Source organism: Phalacrocorax carbo, chromosome 5 (assembly GCF_963921805.1).
Source record: "Phalacrocorax carbo chromosome 5, bPhaCar2.1, whole genome shotgun sequence".
In the NCBI taxonomy this organism is placed as follows: domain Eukaryota; kingdom Metazoa; phylum Chordata; class Aves; order Suliformes; family Phalacrocoracidae; genus Phalacrocorax; species Phalacrocorax carbo.
The window spans coordinates 34,892,286-34,908,182 of NC_087517.1; the positions used below are offsets into that span (position 1 = coordinate 34,892,286).

Here is a 15,897-nt window from a genome sequence, read left to right on the forward strand (position 1 = left end):
TTAATAGGTCAGATCTGAGCAGCTGTTAATGATGAGGTATGGCTCTGGTGGTGGATGGCAGTGTGGCTGCTGGCAGCTCTGTCAAGGGCAGAGTGTCTGGAGCTGTTGAGCAAAGACTCAGGAGAAATCTCTTTTCTCTCATCACAGCCAGGTCTGAGCTGGGATTTATCAGCATGTTCCTTCATTACAAGTAAGTAGGAAGCCTGCTTAAGGACTTCATCTTCATAAGTTGCTGTGGGACCTCAATTCTTGTTAGAGGCTATTAGAGAAGGGGAAGTACCAGAAAACCTACTAAAGCAATTCTGCGCTTTCAGAGGGAGCAACACCATTGCCACTTCGTTCCTCCTGACTTTGCAGAGGGACCTTCAAACCTCTGCAGATGCTGCAAATGTTGCTGGGCTGAGGAAGCTCCCCCTTCCCCCGAAAGAGCAGCAGTGGCTGACTCTGTAGAGGCTACAGATGAGTAATGTAGGCTGTCCTGAGGCTCATCCACAGGATTCAGATTCCCACTCCTAGCTGATCACTGAAGCTCTTCCACAAAACTCAGGGCATCCTCTACCTTTGCTCTACAGGTTGATACACTCTGGACTTTTATTGTAATTTCAAAAAAGAATTGCTGCACAAAGCCTCTATCATGCAGAGCAGAAGAGCTTTAAGTATGTTCCCAGTGCTATTCTCTGCAGCATATCTTTGGGAGAGCTGCTGAGGAGGTAAAAGGAGTAGGGGGGGACACACTTCTCAAAGGGGTTGAGAAGATTAAGGACATACATTTGACCCAAGAATCCCTTTCCCCCTTCATAAATCCTCTGAAAATGTGATGTGTAAGGAGTTACTATCTCAATATCAGTGAGAGCTTTCGACTGCAAATTTGGCTGACCTCAGCAGTATTAAAAGATTAAATTATTATGTAAGTCAATTCTCCTTAACCACTGATTCCAATGAGATAGCTGTCAAAATAGCTTTCGCCGCACATCATTCACCATCCCATCCCATATTTGATGAAATACATGTATATATATGTATTTGCAGGGCCTCCCTCAGTCCAGTGATGACTGTACACAAGGTATTAACAACACTGTACATAAGACAATATTTTCTCATATGGGCAGTTACTATTTCCGTAAGCTCCAACACTGCATACTGTACAACAGTGAAAATGCTAACGTGAATTTATAGGGTGTACTTTCCTTGCCTGAAATCACCTAGAAAGACTCACTGATTCAAACGTAAAGAACGACAGAATTATCAGCCCTGCAGAACTGATTGTTAAGTGCCGGGCAGTCAATTTTTAGACATAAGAATCCTATTTTTGCCTAGGTTTTTATCTAATTTCTCCACAGTGGATTGCAGGAACTTCTGTCTGGGAATAATTTTCTGGACGCTTCAGGCAGTACTTCATACAATCCTCATCAAGGGCACTAATGGATTTATCCATTTGTCAGTGGAGCTACTCCACATGTTCAGTTGTGTAACAGAAGCTCCACACTAGCTCAGATGGGAGCCAGGGACTGGTGAGGGCTGCTTGGAGAAGAATCTGACTGCGTTGTTCTCATCACTTGCAGAGTCGGGTCCTGCAACTAGGCAGGCCATTTCAGCCTTTGAATTTCAGCCTTCACTGAGATATTTCCCTGAGAATCCTAATGGTGCGCATTCAGCCTCCAAACAGCTTTGGAGTAAAGGCATAGCTAAACTGGAAAATAAAATAAAAAGAATACAAAATATATTTGAAATAATTTTTCCACTACTTCTTAACAGAGGACAGGAACAGCCATAGGTATTAGGGAATTTAGAGAAGATAGCATTAAATAATTTATTTAACATTTCAGAAGATAATCCATCAGCAAAAGCAAGATCACTGACTGGATAACTTTTCAGGATGCAATTTCTTACCCCAGTGAAATACCTCACTGTTTCAGCATCTCCCTACCATCCCCAGAAAGGCTGGAGAGCAAGTGCTCAACTGGGAGATCTCTAGTAAGCAAGATGATAAGCTGTTTCAGTCTACACAAAGTAGCATCTAGCCTCGGTGCATTTAAAAATAATCTTTTTTGACCAGTATATCTTATACGATAGGCTATCATGTCATGTTCTGGCACTAACAAAAGATGAGAACAATATGAAATGTCATGTTAGGCTAAAGATGCAAAAAATGTTGCAGAAATGCAAAAGAGGTTGGCTTCATCAAAGTGACATTTTCTATCAGAAAAATGCTTCAGGAAAAAAGGTTTCTGAATGGAGTCAATCTGGAGGGTGAGGGTGTATTTCTTTCTAAAATAAAAACGGGAAGCATTTTGAGAAATGTGGCAGGAATTACATTTGCCCAGAGATAGGAGAGACTGACCCAGTGAGTTCAATTCTTATCTTTAGGCTTTACAGCTTCTGTCTCAAATTCTAGCCATCCCAAAAAGGTACAAATCTGTCTTTTTGGTGCAAATAAAACTTTCACACATAGTTGCCAATAACAATGCAGCAAGTCTAATGTTTGAAGAGCAGCTACTGAATTTAACTTTATTGAAACCTGCCTAACTTTGAATTTGATACGTATTGTTGGTCTATGAATACCAATCTGCTGTGCTCGGAAAAAAGTGGGTAAAGTGGGTAACTTTGTATTTAAGCTTTGGTCTCTGTAGGTGTCAGGTTGGTGTGGTAGAGGGGCTCCCTAGTTTGGTGATACTGTAATTTGATTAGTGACGATTGCCTCCAGTACTGAATTTATAAGTAATCCAAAATTATAATAAGGGGGCAAGTCTTAATTAATTTCATTTAGTTTTACTTGTTCGAACTTTGTACAGTTCTTATTTGATTCATACTTTGAACATGGTTTTTATTCATATCTTTTCTTTTTAGAAATTATTTATAGTTCTTGTTTCATAGTAATGTAAACCTTGTGATGCATTCATGGTAGTATGTCATTGATAGCTGGACTACTGAAAAGTGCTCAGATCCTTTAGGAATGAGAGCAGTCAGTTTTAACATGAAGGAGCTTTTAAAGCATATCTTGGTGCTTGGGTCTTTATTTTGAATCTGAAAATATATGAAATATCTGAAAATGTGTAATTGTCGTGGTTTATCCCCAGCCAGCAACTAGGCAGCACACAGCTGCTTACTCTCTCCCCACTGCAGTGGGATGGGGGAGAGAATTGGAAGAGTAAAAGTGAGAAAACTCATGGGTTATGATAAGAACAGTTTAATAATTGAAATAAAATAAAGTAAAATAGTAGTAGTAGTAGTAGTAATAATAATAATAATAATAATATACAAAGCAAGCGATGCACGATAAACTGCTCACCACCTGCCGACTGATGCCCAGCCAGTCCCCGAGCAGCGATTGCTGTCCGCCGGGCAACTCCCCCCAGTTAATATACGGAGCATGGCATCGTGTGGTATGGGATATTCCTTTGGCCAGTTTGGGTCAGTTGTCCTGGCTGTGCCCTCTCTCCTCCCAGCTCCTTGTGCACCTCCTCACTGGCAGAGCACTGGAAGCTATGAAGTCCTTGACTAGTATAAGCACTACTTAGCAAAAACTGAAACATCAGGGTGTTATCAATATCATTCTCATACTAAATCCATTCTCATACTAAATCTCATACTAAATGCTCATAAAAACAGCACTGTAGCAGCTACCAGAAAGAAAACTAACTCTATCCCAGCCAAAACCAGGACAGTAATGAGAAAAATAACCTGTTTTCAGTCAGGGGAATTATTCTGGGTGAATTCAAAATGTGCCAGAAGAGGAGGAGAACTTCTTTGTCTGAAGTAAATGATGCTTTCATTGTAGTCTGTCTTTCAAATGACCAGAATTGCAGATCAAAATAAATACAAGGTTTTTCCCTTCCTTGGGCCATCTCATTTTGATTCAGTAAAGCGTTTTCTGTCATAATGTTACACTTAGAGGTGTAATTACAAGTGCTGCAGGATCCTAGATTTACTTTAAAGTAAAAAGCTAGAGACCTTTTTAAAGAAAACATGGTTTCTACCCCCATGATTGCAGGAGGAGAAAAAATCGTTTCTCTCTTTACCAGCCTTGCAGCCTACACACAGTGAGAGCATCTGCAAGTCTGGGAGAGGTCCTGGTCCCCCTTTCAAGTCCTATCAGATTAGTCTGTCCCGAGAGTAACAATTTCCCTCACCATCTTGAAGCATGCCTTTAAAAAAAGAGAAACCAAATAAAGCAACACCACTGGCTCATCTAAGAGAGGAGAGATTTTCACGCTGGTTAGTAGTGGCACACGGACATCACAGAGATGCCTTGGTACCTGAGAAGGAAGGATTGGAGTTGCACACACACTCACAGAGCAGTCTCCTCTTCTTCAGAAAGGAAGAAAACGCCCACTAACTGAAGGTTTGAAGGAAGCAGCATAATATTTTCACAATAGAAAAAACATGTGTTAATAAGGATCCTATATTTCTTGCGGTGGTTTTCAGGGCAGACATATATTTGAAAGTGGACCATAGCAGAGGTCCAGCACACCCAGAAGCCTTCGGGCATGGTGCACAGATGGTACTACGAGTCCCGAGCACATCAGGATCTACCTGTGTGCACTGGGCAGGTCCATTGATAGCTGGCACATCACACATGTTTTTTCTGTTTCAGGAAGATTTCCAGGTAGAAAAAAGGAACATACATGAAGTCCTGGTGGGATAATCACTCTCTACGTATACGTTCCACGTGCTGGTAGCCAGTGCCTCACCTAGAGGGTGATAGGTAGCCAAAAATTTTTAGTGCCAGACCAAATAGACCTTCAGGCTCTTGAAGGTTATGCTATGCCTATAGCATGCCTCCTGTCATCCTGTCCTGTCTGTGGCATCCCAGAGACAGCTGTCAGCCCCAAGCCCAGGAATCATCACTGCATCATGATGCCAGCTTCTGTAGCGCGTTGTCATTAACAGCCTTCATGGCAGCCCCACACAGATATCCCAATGTAAGCAGGAAACCAGGAGAGGCAGACAGGTTTGTGTTCAACATATGTGCATTTAAAAAGGTGCAATAATGGTCCATAGTGCAGAGGTCCTGAAAGACTTAAGGACGAAAGGGAAGTTAATGCCATCTACAGGGATGTAGAGGTTGCCCTGTCATTCTCATTTGCTGGGAGCTTGTCCTCGCCTGTTTTAACAAAAGGATAATATAACCAACTTTATTAGTCCAAGTTGTTAGAGACTCTTAAAAATCTCCTTGGACAGCAGTGATAAGAAAGAAATTCATTATGAAAAATCTGAATCTTGGATCTGCCGCACACACTTTTCCCAAAGGTGGGATAATACCTAAGCATACCTTCTGCCAGCTCGACTGGCTTGGAGGCAGAACACAAATTGCTATTGTTTCATAACACTGGGGGACTTCCTTTGGAAGATACAAACACTTTAACTTAGTTGTGTGCAAACTGCATTTCCTCAGACATCTATCGTGAGGTTTTTCTTTTCTGTCTTTAGTTAATTGCGGCTAGGTTATATTATCACAGAAAAAAAAAGATTTTTACCATTTGAGATATCATGTGTCAGTTAAATGGAAGAATTTTCCAAAATTACGCAGATTAATTAGCACCTTGGTGGCCTACAAAATTCATGTGAGTTTATTGCAAGCAGCACTCCGCATTCCAGCCCATGATGTAAATGTTGGGCACATACCCGTTTCAAAATTAAATGAAGCCTCCATTTTCTTGGCTACATGGAGGGAAGTGTTTTCCAGGATTTGCAGTCTCAGTGAGTATTTAACAGCTGCAGGAAATCAAGCTAGTTTAAAGGTACCCATGCTGTGGGATGGGGAGGAGGCCAGCAGGCTCTGGGGCGTGAGTGTGTAGCACTGATGAGAAACTATAGCTCTGGACTCCTGCTCTTCTATTTCAGCCACAAAATTATCTTTCTGAATGTGTCGTATTGAATGACCAAATCTATTGTAATGGTATATTACATGCAAATGTCCAGAGTCTTGTTCTTAGCCTTCCCTGGGTGTGAGGAGACAGTCCATAGAGGATAACAAATTATTAGGCATTTTTCATGTGCTATTCTGTAATCAGTTTTTGAATAGTCAAATTATTTTTTTCTGGCGTCTCATTTGCTGTAACTTGACAGGAATTAGATGTGCAAACCCTTGCTCTCGCTTCCCATAAACAACATCTTTCACATCTTGTTCTTCTGATTTTCCTTTCTTTTACACGTTGAGTTCTTTCCATCATTTCACCTTATCCTGCATTGTCAGGTTAATGTTCCCTTCAACTGTGTTCACAGAGAATGCAAATAAACTGGAAGAAAGTGCGAGAGGGATCTACATCCCTTGTCCAGAGCATTACAATGGCTTCTGCATGCACGGCAAGTGTGAGCACTCCACTAATATGCTGGAACCGTCTTGCAGGTAACTCTTCTCCTACCAAGGATGAAAGGCTACGCACATGAAAATATTGACTTACGAAAACACTTAATCTAGATAAACTATGGAAAATAGTGGTAACCATGGCCCTTTATACTACAAAACCCATTAGACTTTAATTATTCAACAAAGCCCCTGTTTTATGTGGCAAAAGTGTATCGACTTATGCACAATGTTAATTGATTGTAAAAACATTCAGTAACCTTCAGTTATATTTAGATATATTTAAAAAGCACTTCACAGAGTGCTCAGACAGCCACTAGGTAGCCTCCTCAGTCTGAAGGAGAGGAGTGCCGCCACGGATACGTCCCCGCTTTGGCAGGAGCGGTGCTTGTGGGACGGCAAGCTGGGGCAAAGGTGGCTTTGGAGGTTAGGGCAGGGAGGAGTAATGGTGAAAGCATGTGTTTCTGCAGTGAATGCCTCCCGGCAGAGGTGGGGATATTACTTCTGAAGTCCAACCAGCAACCTGGTGGCAAAGAAAAGGACTGTTATGTATGAAGCAGCGTTTTCCTGGGATATTGGACTGGGAGAGCAAAGGTACAGACCAGGCTTATCCCCCAGGGCAGATCCTCAAGCCAGCTTCTCCCAGCTCCTGCAAACAGCCGGGGCGTGTTTTGCTCTTTGCAGCTGCTGCAGCTCCAGGTTCTCCATTCATCTGGAAAATGTCCTTTCCTGAAACTGCTGGCTGCTGTGGAGATGCAGGACAGGAAAAGGGTGGAAGCTCAAGGCTTCACCCATCAGGGTTAGTGCCCCACTAACACTTCGGCGAGGAGCCCAGGCAATCTGGCTCGGTCTGTTATGGTTGCCGATGCCATTGACCTGGGTTTTTGCATCTTCCTGCATGGGCTTTTTAGGGGAAAGAGGGCAAGAGCTACCATGGGAAAACCCGTGCCTGTTCCCTAGAATCACAGAGGGGAGATGTCAGGCTGCATGATGGGAACTGGTGAGCAGCGCAGCAGGTGGCATTGGGGTGGATGGTTGCAACATCAACAGGGGTATTTTTATAGCAACCAGACAAAATGTAAATGATGTATCCACTTGCAGGAACATCTAATCACATTTCATATGGAGCTTGGATGATTGCTTATCACTTCCTTAAGGGTAATCTGCATAAGGAGCCACAACTAGATGGCTTTTCACCCTCCCCCACCTCCCCAAAGAAAGAGAGAAATCTAAAATATGTTGTGCAAGGAACTAAATGGATTCACATCACGACATGCAAGTCGTTCCACTTGATGCTAGATGAGTCCTTGTCCCCTGGGCACAGTGTTGTTCACTCTCGCAGACCTCGGTGACACTGAGGACCTGAAACCTTCCCTCTGAGAGTTGTGAGGAGGCACCAGTGGTCTCTCTGGGGGGCCCACCCTGCCAAAAAAAAATCCTACATAAGCATGTGCTGAAGCCACTGATACTATTTTTTTTCAGATGTAATTCGTTTCGGCATTCTTCGAAAGCAACAGGTATAAGTGGAAAAAATATTTTTTCGTTTCAGATGTGATGCCGGCTATACTGGACAACACTGTGAAAAAAAGGACTACAGCGTTTTATATGTGGTTCCAGGTCCAGTACGATTTCAGTATGTCTTAATAGCAGCTGTGATTGGAACCATCCAGATTGCTATCATCTGTGTTGTAGTCCTCTGTATTACAAGGTCAGTATCTCTGATACTTTGCAATAGAAAAGACTTTCGTTTTTCCTACTTTGTGCACTGATTATACAGATTTCTGCAGTGACACTACTGATAACAAATGCTATTTAACTCACCAGCAAGCAGAAGATGTCGTCTGGTCCAGCCAGACAGTGCTGCTTTATTATTATAACTGAATTTTTACTTCCATCTTAATCAAACTTAGGTAGGTGCCTGCAGCAAATGAAGTTTCCTGTTTTGTATTCAGATGCTTGGACAAATATTGTTCATGTAAATAAGGGGAATATAAATACAGCAGCTGGATCAACACTTAATAAAACTAATCATATCTCCATCTGGTTTCCTCAAGGGCCCATTCCCTTAGTCCTAATCAGGCAAAGCATACAAACTTTTAAGCCTGTTTGCAATCCCATTGATTAAATGATTTCATTAGGCTTGTATACATGTTCAAAGGTACCGCACATGTTTTAAGGTCTTCACTAGGTAGTGGCACACCAAGCCATGTATGATTTATTTTTTCTTTAATGAGGAAGAAGGGCTTGTTTGAATGGAAATGGCAGCCCCTGGGTGGTTCAGAACAAGAGGGGTAAATGCAATCCTTCCTCTCCTACACCTGCTGCTCTGTTTCCCCAGTGAACTGTGCTACTGTCTCTGGGAGGGCTTGGGGTAAGTTCTGAACTTCAGGCATCTTCAGGCTTCTCTGAGAAATCACTCAGCTAGTAACACTGATAAATCAGTTTTTTAGAAATAAATTTGTTTTAAAAAGACAAAAAAATTAAAGCCCGGTATCATACCTCTGTAGAAAATAAAATCTCTAATATATCTGAGTCCCTACATTGCACTACCTGGCTGGAAGACAAATGTAGCATTTGTTGCTAGAAGAGACACCAAAAAAAAAATATTGTGAGTCCTTCTCTGGCCTAAAGGCATAAAAGAATACCTTCTGTTGAAACATAGCTACTTTTTTGGCCAAGCTGTGTCCATCACTGAACGGTAAATGCTGAATGAGGCAATAATTTGTTGTGGTGATATTCACAGAGATAATTCAAATAACCAAAAATGTAGTGTGTAGTAAGAAGGTGACGATGGTGTAGTAACTGGTAATGGAACAAATGCTCTGTATCATTTTGTCGAGTGACTCTAGTTTTGTCACCTTGATGCAGTAACGTAGAGTACTTTATATTGAAGAATGAAGACAGTGTGCTCTGAGTGATCTGGTACTGTAATGCAAATGACACACTGTTTTCATACATAGATGGTACCTTTTCCCACACACTTTGTAACCAAGTTAATTTATGACCTTTTGACTTTTTTCTGTAATGCATGTAATTAGTGCAGAGCATCCTCCATCCCGGCATAATGATTTGAGATACATTTACAAAGTGGGCTAAGAGCATTGTGGCAGCATATGCATAAGTAATTGAGTTTTTGAAGTCATCTGCTTTGGAGAACCTGACTGTTCTGGCTTGAACTCCACACCCTGAACTCTTCAAAGTGCTAAAACCACCCTACCGGGTTCCTGGGAGAAAGATGGGAAACTTCACTCACTCAGAGGCCACTGCGGCCAAATTCTTTGACACTCATTTCAGTACAGCTTCACCTAATTAAGTTATCAAATGAGTTTGGTGCACTGTGTCCAAACCCTGCATTTGAGCCGCATAAGACTACCGTTGTAGATCTTTTTTGCTATCTTTGCTGTTGTTGCTCTTAAAATCATACCTGTACAGTGGTGCAAATCTATGGGGTGTCCTCCATTGCTGGAAGGCTCTGAGCAGTTCCCGGGCACGTTTAGGGCCATCATTGCATAGACACTTTAATCTGGATAAATGAGCAGTGCTGCTGACAGGGACGGTCTGCCCTTGCCCCCTCCCCTGTCTCCTGGGCACTTGGTCCTGCCAGTGCTCTTGTGCCACCATTAGCATTTGTGTAGCCACACAACGAACCATATCAGGGGCCAGATTCAGCTGAAAACTCAACGAACAAAACTGATTGTTTTTAAGCGGCTAGATTCCTTGGTGAGGTTGGCCACCTGGCTACTCCTCACTAGTGCCAGCAATGGAAATAAGCGGCTGGGGAAGAGGAGTGGGGGACTAGAGGCCAAGAGGTACAGAGGGAAGAGGGTGGAGCAGTGAGGCACGGCCCCTGTGCCGAGGCCTTTTATCTCAGAGGTAAGGCAAAAGAGAAGCAATGATAAAAGTGAAGGAGGATGGTAAATAATATAGGTATGGCCTAGTGTCATAATGATTCTCAGCAGTTTTCTTTACAGCTTTGCATTTTTAGTGCTTCCCTAATGTTTAGTCACAGCAGTCTTATTTATGTGAAGAAATAACTTGATTAAAAATGAATGCATGATGTGTTTTACCTGCTATGAATCACATTGTGAGTAACTCAAGCTTGCAAGCAAGCTTCAATGGAGGGAGGGCAGGCAGCCTGTGCTCCAGTACCTAGTTTACATTGATAAAACTGCTGTGTTCATAAATGAAAGCATCCCCCACACAGAGCACTACAAAGAGCTTTTGATGTGAAAGAGTTAAGGACCAAGGAAAAGCTGTCACTCAATTTTAGCAGATGATTAAGTCTAAAAAGCTGGTTAAATGCCAACACCCCTTTTAGGAAACCCAGGTGCATTTCAGACACAACCTACCTGTAAATGCAATAGCATTACATGTGAGCAGTCGTGGTGTCAGTACTTGGCCCTAGGGCCTTCCCAGGCTTCCATCAATTGGTAGTATAGTGTATTATGCAGTTAAAACATGGGTATTTTTGGTTAAAATATGCTTTTTCATCATCTTAATCGGAGCAGTCTCTACATTGGAATCAATTTCTCTCGACCTTGGACGAAGTGACTGTATAGATACTGTCAATGGCAGTTTTGGGAAAGCACCGCTGCGATGCTCATCTCCTTGTTCCCAGCTGGAGCAGTCAGTACCCACCATTCTCTGGGAATGCACAGCTGCATCCCCTGGGATTGCTGACATTTCTAGTCATCCCCCAGCCGCCTGGTACCTCCACGTTTCTTACAAAACCAGCCCAGTTGTGCCCACTGTGGCTTCCCATGCCTGGTTCCCCATCCCTGCTTCGCACGGCTGAGCGGTGGGGCAAAGCAGGGCTGTGCCTTCTGGTGTAAATCCTCGTCCTCTGGGACTCAGGAGGAACTCCTGGTAGCTTGGTCAGCCCGGGTGACTGCTGACTGCTGCAGCAGGATTTAGCAGTGCTGCCTCTCAGCGTGTTGAGGTGTCGGTGCTGTCTCCTGCGGAGCGCTGCAAGGTCCTGCTGTGCAATCTCTGGCTGAATGGGCAGGAGGGGCCGCTTGGGGACAGTCGGGGCTGGGAGGTTGTCAGCGTGCACATGACACGCGGCTCAGTGAATCAGCCCTGTGTTTGCTAACAACGGCTCCCTGACTCACTCAGAAAGTTTGATCGCCTTTTTAGGAACATGCAGTGAATAATGAGTTTGTCATGAAATCACAAACCAGCTAAAATCTGCATTAGTTTCATAATGAAAGCTCTGCCATGACCTCCGAGAGCACTAGAGACGCAGGCTTATTTTTCCTGGAGTAACGATAGCAGCCTACTTTACTGCTTCCAAGAAAGGAACGAGGCAAAATATAGCTCACAGCCATAGAGTTTCTCATGAGGGGGTGGTCTCGTTGGCTTAAAAGTGAGGCAAGTCAGGACAATCTGACCCATATTTTGTTAGACACTTATATAATTGTATTTCAGCATTTTGAAATGCTTCGTAAGTCCTTATGCTCTTGCTCTTATTTAGCCTTTCAGTTGGCATCACAAAACTATAGTATCACTCCCATTCAATAGGGGGAAAAAAGTGGCCTTTTTAATTTTAAGGGGTCAGTAAACATTTATTTCACTCTATTTTGCTGTTAGTTACTTGACACAGAGCTGAAGGCAAGTGCTTTGAGCTCTCACTGCACTGAGAGGGTGGGCTCTCCCCCGTGCATAGCCCCTAGGGTTTCACAAGGTGCCGCTGAAAGCCTCCCTGTAACAGAAAAACAAGGTAGCCCAATAGAAAGGGAATTTTTTTTTTTCCTTGTCAGTATGGTCTGGAGTATGATGGGGCATTCTGTTACGCCACTCCAAGCCGGCATTTCAGTCTTTCTTGTGCAGCTGCCCATGTGGAGGGCAGAAAGGAGTGCACCCAGGCTCAAAACTCATACGGGGCTTCAGCTGAAAAAAGAGGACAAATGCACGGCCAGATTGGGAATAGCTTCCTCCTCCTGAGCAAAATGTTAACTAGGTCACCCTGGGCAAAGGACCATTTTTATTGCTGGTTGTTTGTCTGTAGTTCACCATTTTCCTACTGGTACCACAAATACAGAAAGTGTAAGCATTTTTAGAGGGTGTTGGTCACCCTGCTGTGGTTCTGCTTGCCCACCATTCCTGCTGTAACCCCCTTGGCTTCCAGCTGCTTAGAACTTCCTACAGCCTCCACCTCAGGCTAAAATTCTCCATGCTTTCTGTCCAAGGGTGCCTTTCCATGGGAGGAAACCAGAAACACGCTATTATCTTTCCATTAGCAGGAAGCGCTTCGTAGCAGCCCCGTAGCCAACACTGCTGCAGGTAAAAGGTTGAAATGTGCCCCTGCTGAGGAGCACCGTGAGGTCCTGAGGCAGAAGAGATTTGTCTTTGCAGCCATCCAAAGGAAAATAAGATTTTGGTCTTTCCGGTGCAATTGCTTTCCGCACTAAGCCAAGCAGCCGTGTGAGGAGCGTAGTGCGGTGCAGGCGCCCGTAAGTAAAGTAGCTGCTCGCTAATGACCCGAGCATGGAGCATTTCCATGGAGACTCATAGGGATTGTGGACGCTTAGCTCCTCGGAAAGGCAGCCCCCCGCATCCACTTTGTACACACTTCACAGACCTGGGACGCTGAGCAGGTGAGCGTAAGACCGTCCTAAATCTTCCACCTGCACCTCGCTGAAAATAAATCCATTATTTAAAGATGAGAGATGCGATGCAGTTGGGGCTGTAGCAACACAGCAGAGTCGCCACTGCTCACCAGTAAGGAGCAGGAATCTTAAAATTTCCCATGCCATATTTTTGTTTACAGTATGTTTTGTGGGGTTTGGGGGTTGTATGTTTTTGGTTTGGGTTTTGGTTTGGTTTGGGTTTTTTTTTTTGTGGTACCGTTGCCATTAGCCAGCCCATTTCATTTCATTGAAGAGGAAACGTGCTGAGGGCCAGAGGATCCCTCTCTCGCCCTCACGTCCCCAGCCGCCCGCACCGCCTCTCAGGCAGACACGTTGTTAAAAGCCATGTATTCTCACAACTCTTTTTTCCAGGAAATGTCCCAGGAACAACAGAATCCACAGACAGAAGCAAAACACAGGGCACTACAGTTCAGACAACACAACAAGAGCATCGACAAGGTTAATTTAAAGAGCGCATGTTTCCACAATGGCAAAACTAACTGCAGAGAGCTTGGACTACAAAATACAGTATTATAGACAAAAGATTAAGACAAGATCTACACATGTTGCCTTGCATTTGTGGTAATCTACACCAATGAGAACATGTACTACAGCTATATTTGATTATGTATGGATATATTTGAAATAGTATACATTGTCTTGATGTTTTTCTGTAATGTAAATAAACTATTTATATCACACAATATAGTTTTTTTCTTTTTCATGTATTTGTTATATATAATAAATACTCAGTGATGAGAAAAAAATTGCCTTTCTTAAATTTGCTGTATCTCATAGCTGTGTATAGTCTTGGGATATTGTATATGGACACTAACAAATCTCTTCTTTTTTTTTTTTTTCTTTTTCCAGTTCTAGTGGCAATTTTGAGTCTACTGAACTCAGTAGTAGGGTTTTGAGTTGGTCCAAGATCAGCGACAATTATGGATGTGGGAAAGGTGAAGAATAATTTAACCTACATTGAGGAGGGATAAAATATTTCAGATCCGGAATCAACTACATTTCATCAGCCTTCTTCTCCCATACCAGCTATCTTTACTCTCCCATAGCTTAGGAAGTCTTTGCCCTCTAAATTAAATCCTAACTGAAGGGGAAATGGAAATTCTCGGTAACCGCGATGGGAGTGTCGGGGGTAATGTTTCAATTTGGGAGGGAATTAGGTGTCTGTCAAGGTGAACCCTATGAGAACGCTTTGCAGAATCTCCAACTCTGGTCACTGGAGTGAATGAAAATTGCTTCTTACTGTTGATTGAAAATTATTAGGTTAAAAAAGTTAATAACATAATAACAGCTGAAATGCCAGCACCATTTGTACCTCGTGCACATGCTGATATAATTTATTTTTTCAAAGAGAAGGTGAAAACCACTCAGAAAATACCTTATGAATAACTTTATGGGTGACCCTACTCCATTAAACGTAATGAACTCAAATGTTGGCTATACCTCAGGAAAATAAGGGCATGTGTTTTGTCACATCCACATGATAGACAAGATGCAAAGTTATTTCCGTGGTAGCTGAAACTCTCCAAAACACATTCTTTTGAGAAGCTGATATTACTCTAGTTTGTGCTATGAATTTTGAAGATGAGAGAGTGAGACCGAAGGGCAGAGTGTGGTAACTTCACTCCTGCTGGGTAACATCCACTCCACTAGTTGACTACTGGAGTATACTAGTCACACTAAATAACAGAATTGAACTAAAACACACTTGAAACAGTATTCATTGTGCTCCTCCTTCCCAAAGAGGCTTTGCCTAGGCAGAAAGTACCGTGACAAGGGTGAGGTGTACGGCTCCCTGTCATCACCACGTAAGAAATTGCATTTGGGTTAGAATCAGATCTGGGGTTACCCGGGACGATTGCTCTTGAGCATGTTTCCATTTCCTGCTTCAGCATCGGTCTGATCACTCACAACAGTCACCACCAGTGACAGTCCACCTGATCTGGCCTTCAGACATGGGTGAAGTGATACTTCTACTCTAACACAGCTTTTGGCTGTCGCCTGTCGCCCCCCCTCAGCCTGCTTTAAAGTGAATCCATTGCATGATGTTCACACGGTCTCAGTTTTTGTCTTGTTCTGGGTTTCTTGGCTTTTTAAAGGTAATAAAAGGTGATTGGCAAGAGATGCTTCCAGGCACCTGGTCTGTGCTGATTGATGGGAGTGGGAGTGCGGTGCTTTCTCAGGCAGCGGGGCAGGCGATGGCGCGTGGCAGCTCTCCGGTGCTGGGCTGCTGGCCCTTCAGGGACCATCTGCTTCCCGGAGCCGTGGGCTGGGGCGAGGGAGAGGGGGACTGTACAGCCTCTGCGTGCTCCTCAGCCCTCGCCCCCAGCTCTCAAATCGTCGAGGCTTGTTTTCAAATTACAAGAAGAGTGTGGTGGTGTGGGGTAGGAGTGAGCAGCAGAGAGGCAGCGAACAGGTGTGATCCCGGCCCGCTGGACCACAGGGACGCTTCCATGCTCAAACCTACTGTTAAATAAACCTCTTTGTCCCAGTCCTTGCTGGTTTTGTTTCCCGCACACAAGCTCAGCACAGGTGGTACGACGTGGAGGGGAATGCAGGCACAGCAGCTCTGGGCTGTACAGGTTTGGTGGCTCAAGGTCCCTTCCAAGGAGACTTTGCAAGCTCTGTTAATTAAAGTGACGTTATAACGCCCCTCTTCAGATCCCTCCATCAGCTAAACCCACCACAGTGATGGCAGCAAGCACCTCTGAGCAGCACTTCAACATGAGGTTGAGGCTTAGGTTGGAGTGACAAATGTAGCTCTACCCTGGAGGCCCCCCCCGTGCTTTGTGCTTTCTGAGGCGTTGGAGTCTAGCAAGCATCAAAAGCACAGATTTTGAGCCGAATCCAAATGTCAGTCCCCCCATTGGGAGCATCAGATCTGGATTGTTTATTTCAGTCACTTACATTAGGTACAAAAATCAAATGTTAACACATACATAC

The 15,897-nt window shown here is 43.6% G+C and overlaps 1 protein-coding gene across 2 annotated transcripts in view; it reads left to right on the plus strand.

Moving 5' to 3' along the window:
- TMEFF2 (transmembrane protein with EGF like and two follistatin like domains 2) overlaps nt 1–15,038 on the plus strand; it is a 134,882-nt gene extending 119,844 nt beyond the window's left edge. The window contains exons 8-11 of one of the 2 annotated variants that reach the window (XM_064451982.1): nt 6,226–6,349; nt 7,857–8,015; nt 13,309–13,395; nt 13,807–15,038. In XM_064451982.1, coding sequence (XP_064308052.1) covers nt 6,226–6,349; nt 7,857–8,015; nt 13,309–13,395; nt 13,807–13,903 — 467 coding nt within the window. In that variant the 3' untranslated portion in view covers nt 13,904–15,038. The remainder of the gene's footprint in view (nt 1–6,225; nt 6,350–7,856; nt 8,016–13,308; nt 13,396–13,806) is intronic. The other variant, XM_064451983.1, reaches the window with a different exon arrangement.
- The last annotated feature ends 859 nt before the right edge of the window (nt 15,039–15,897 follow it).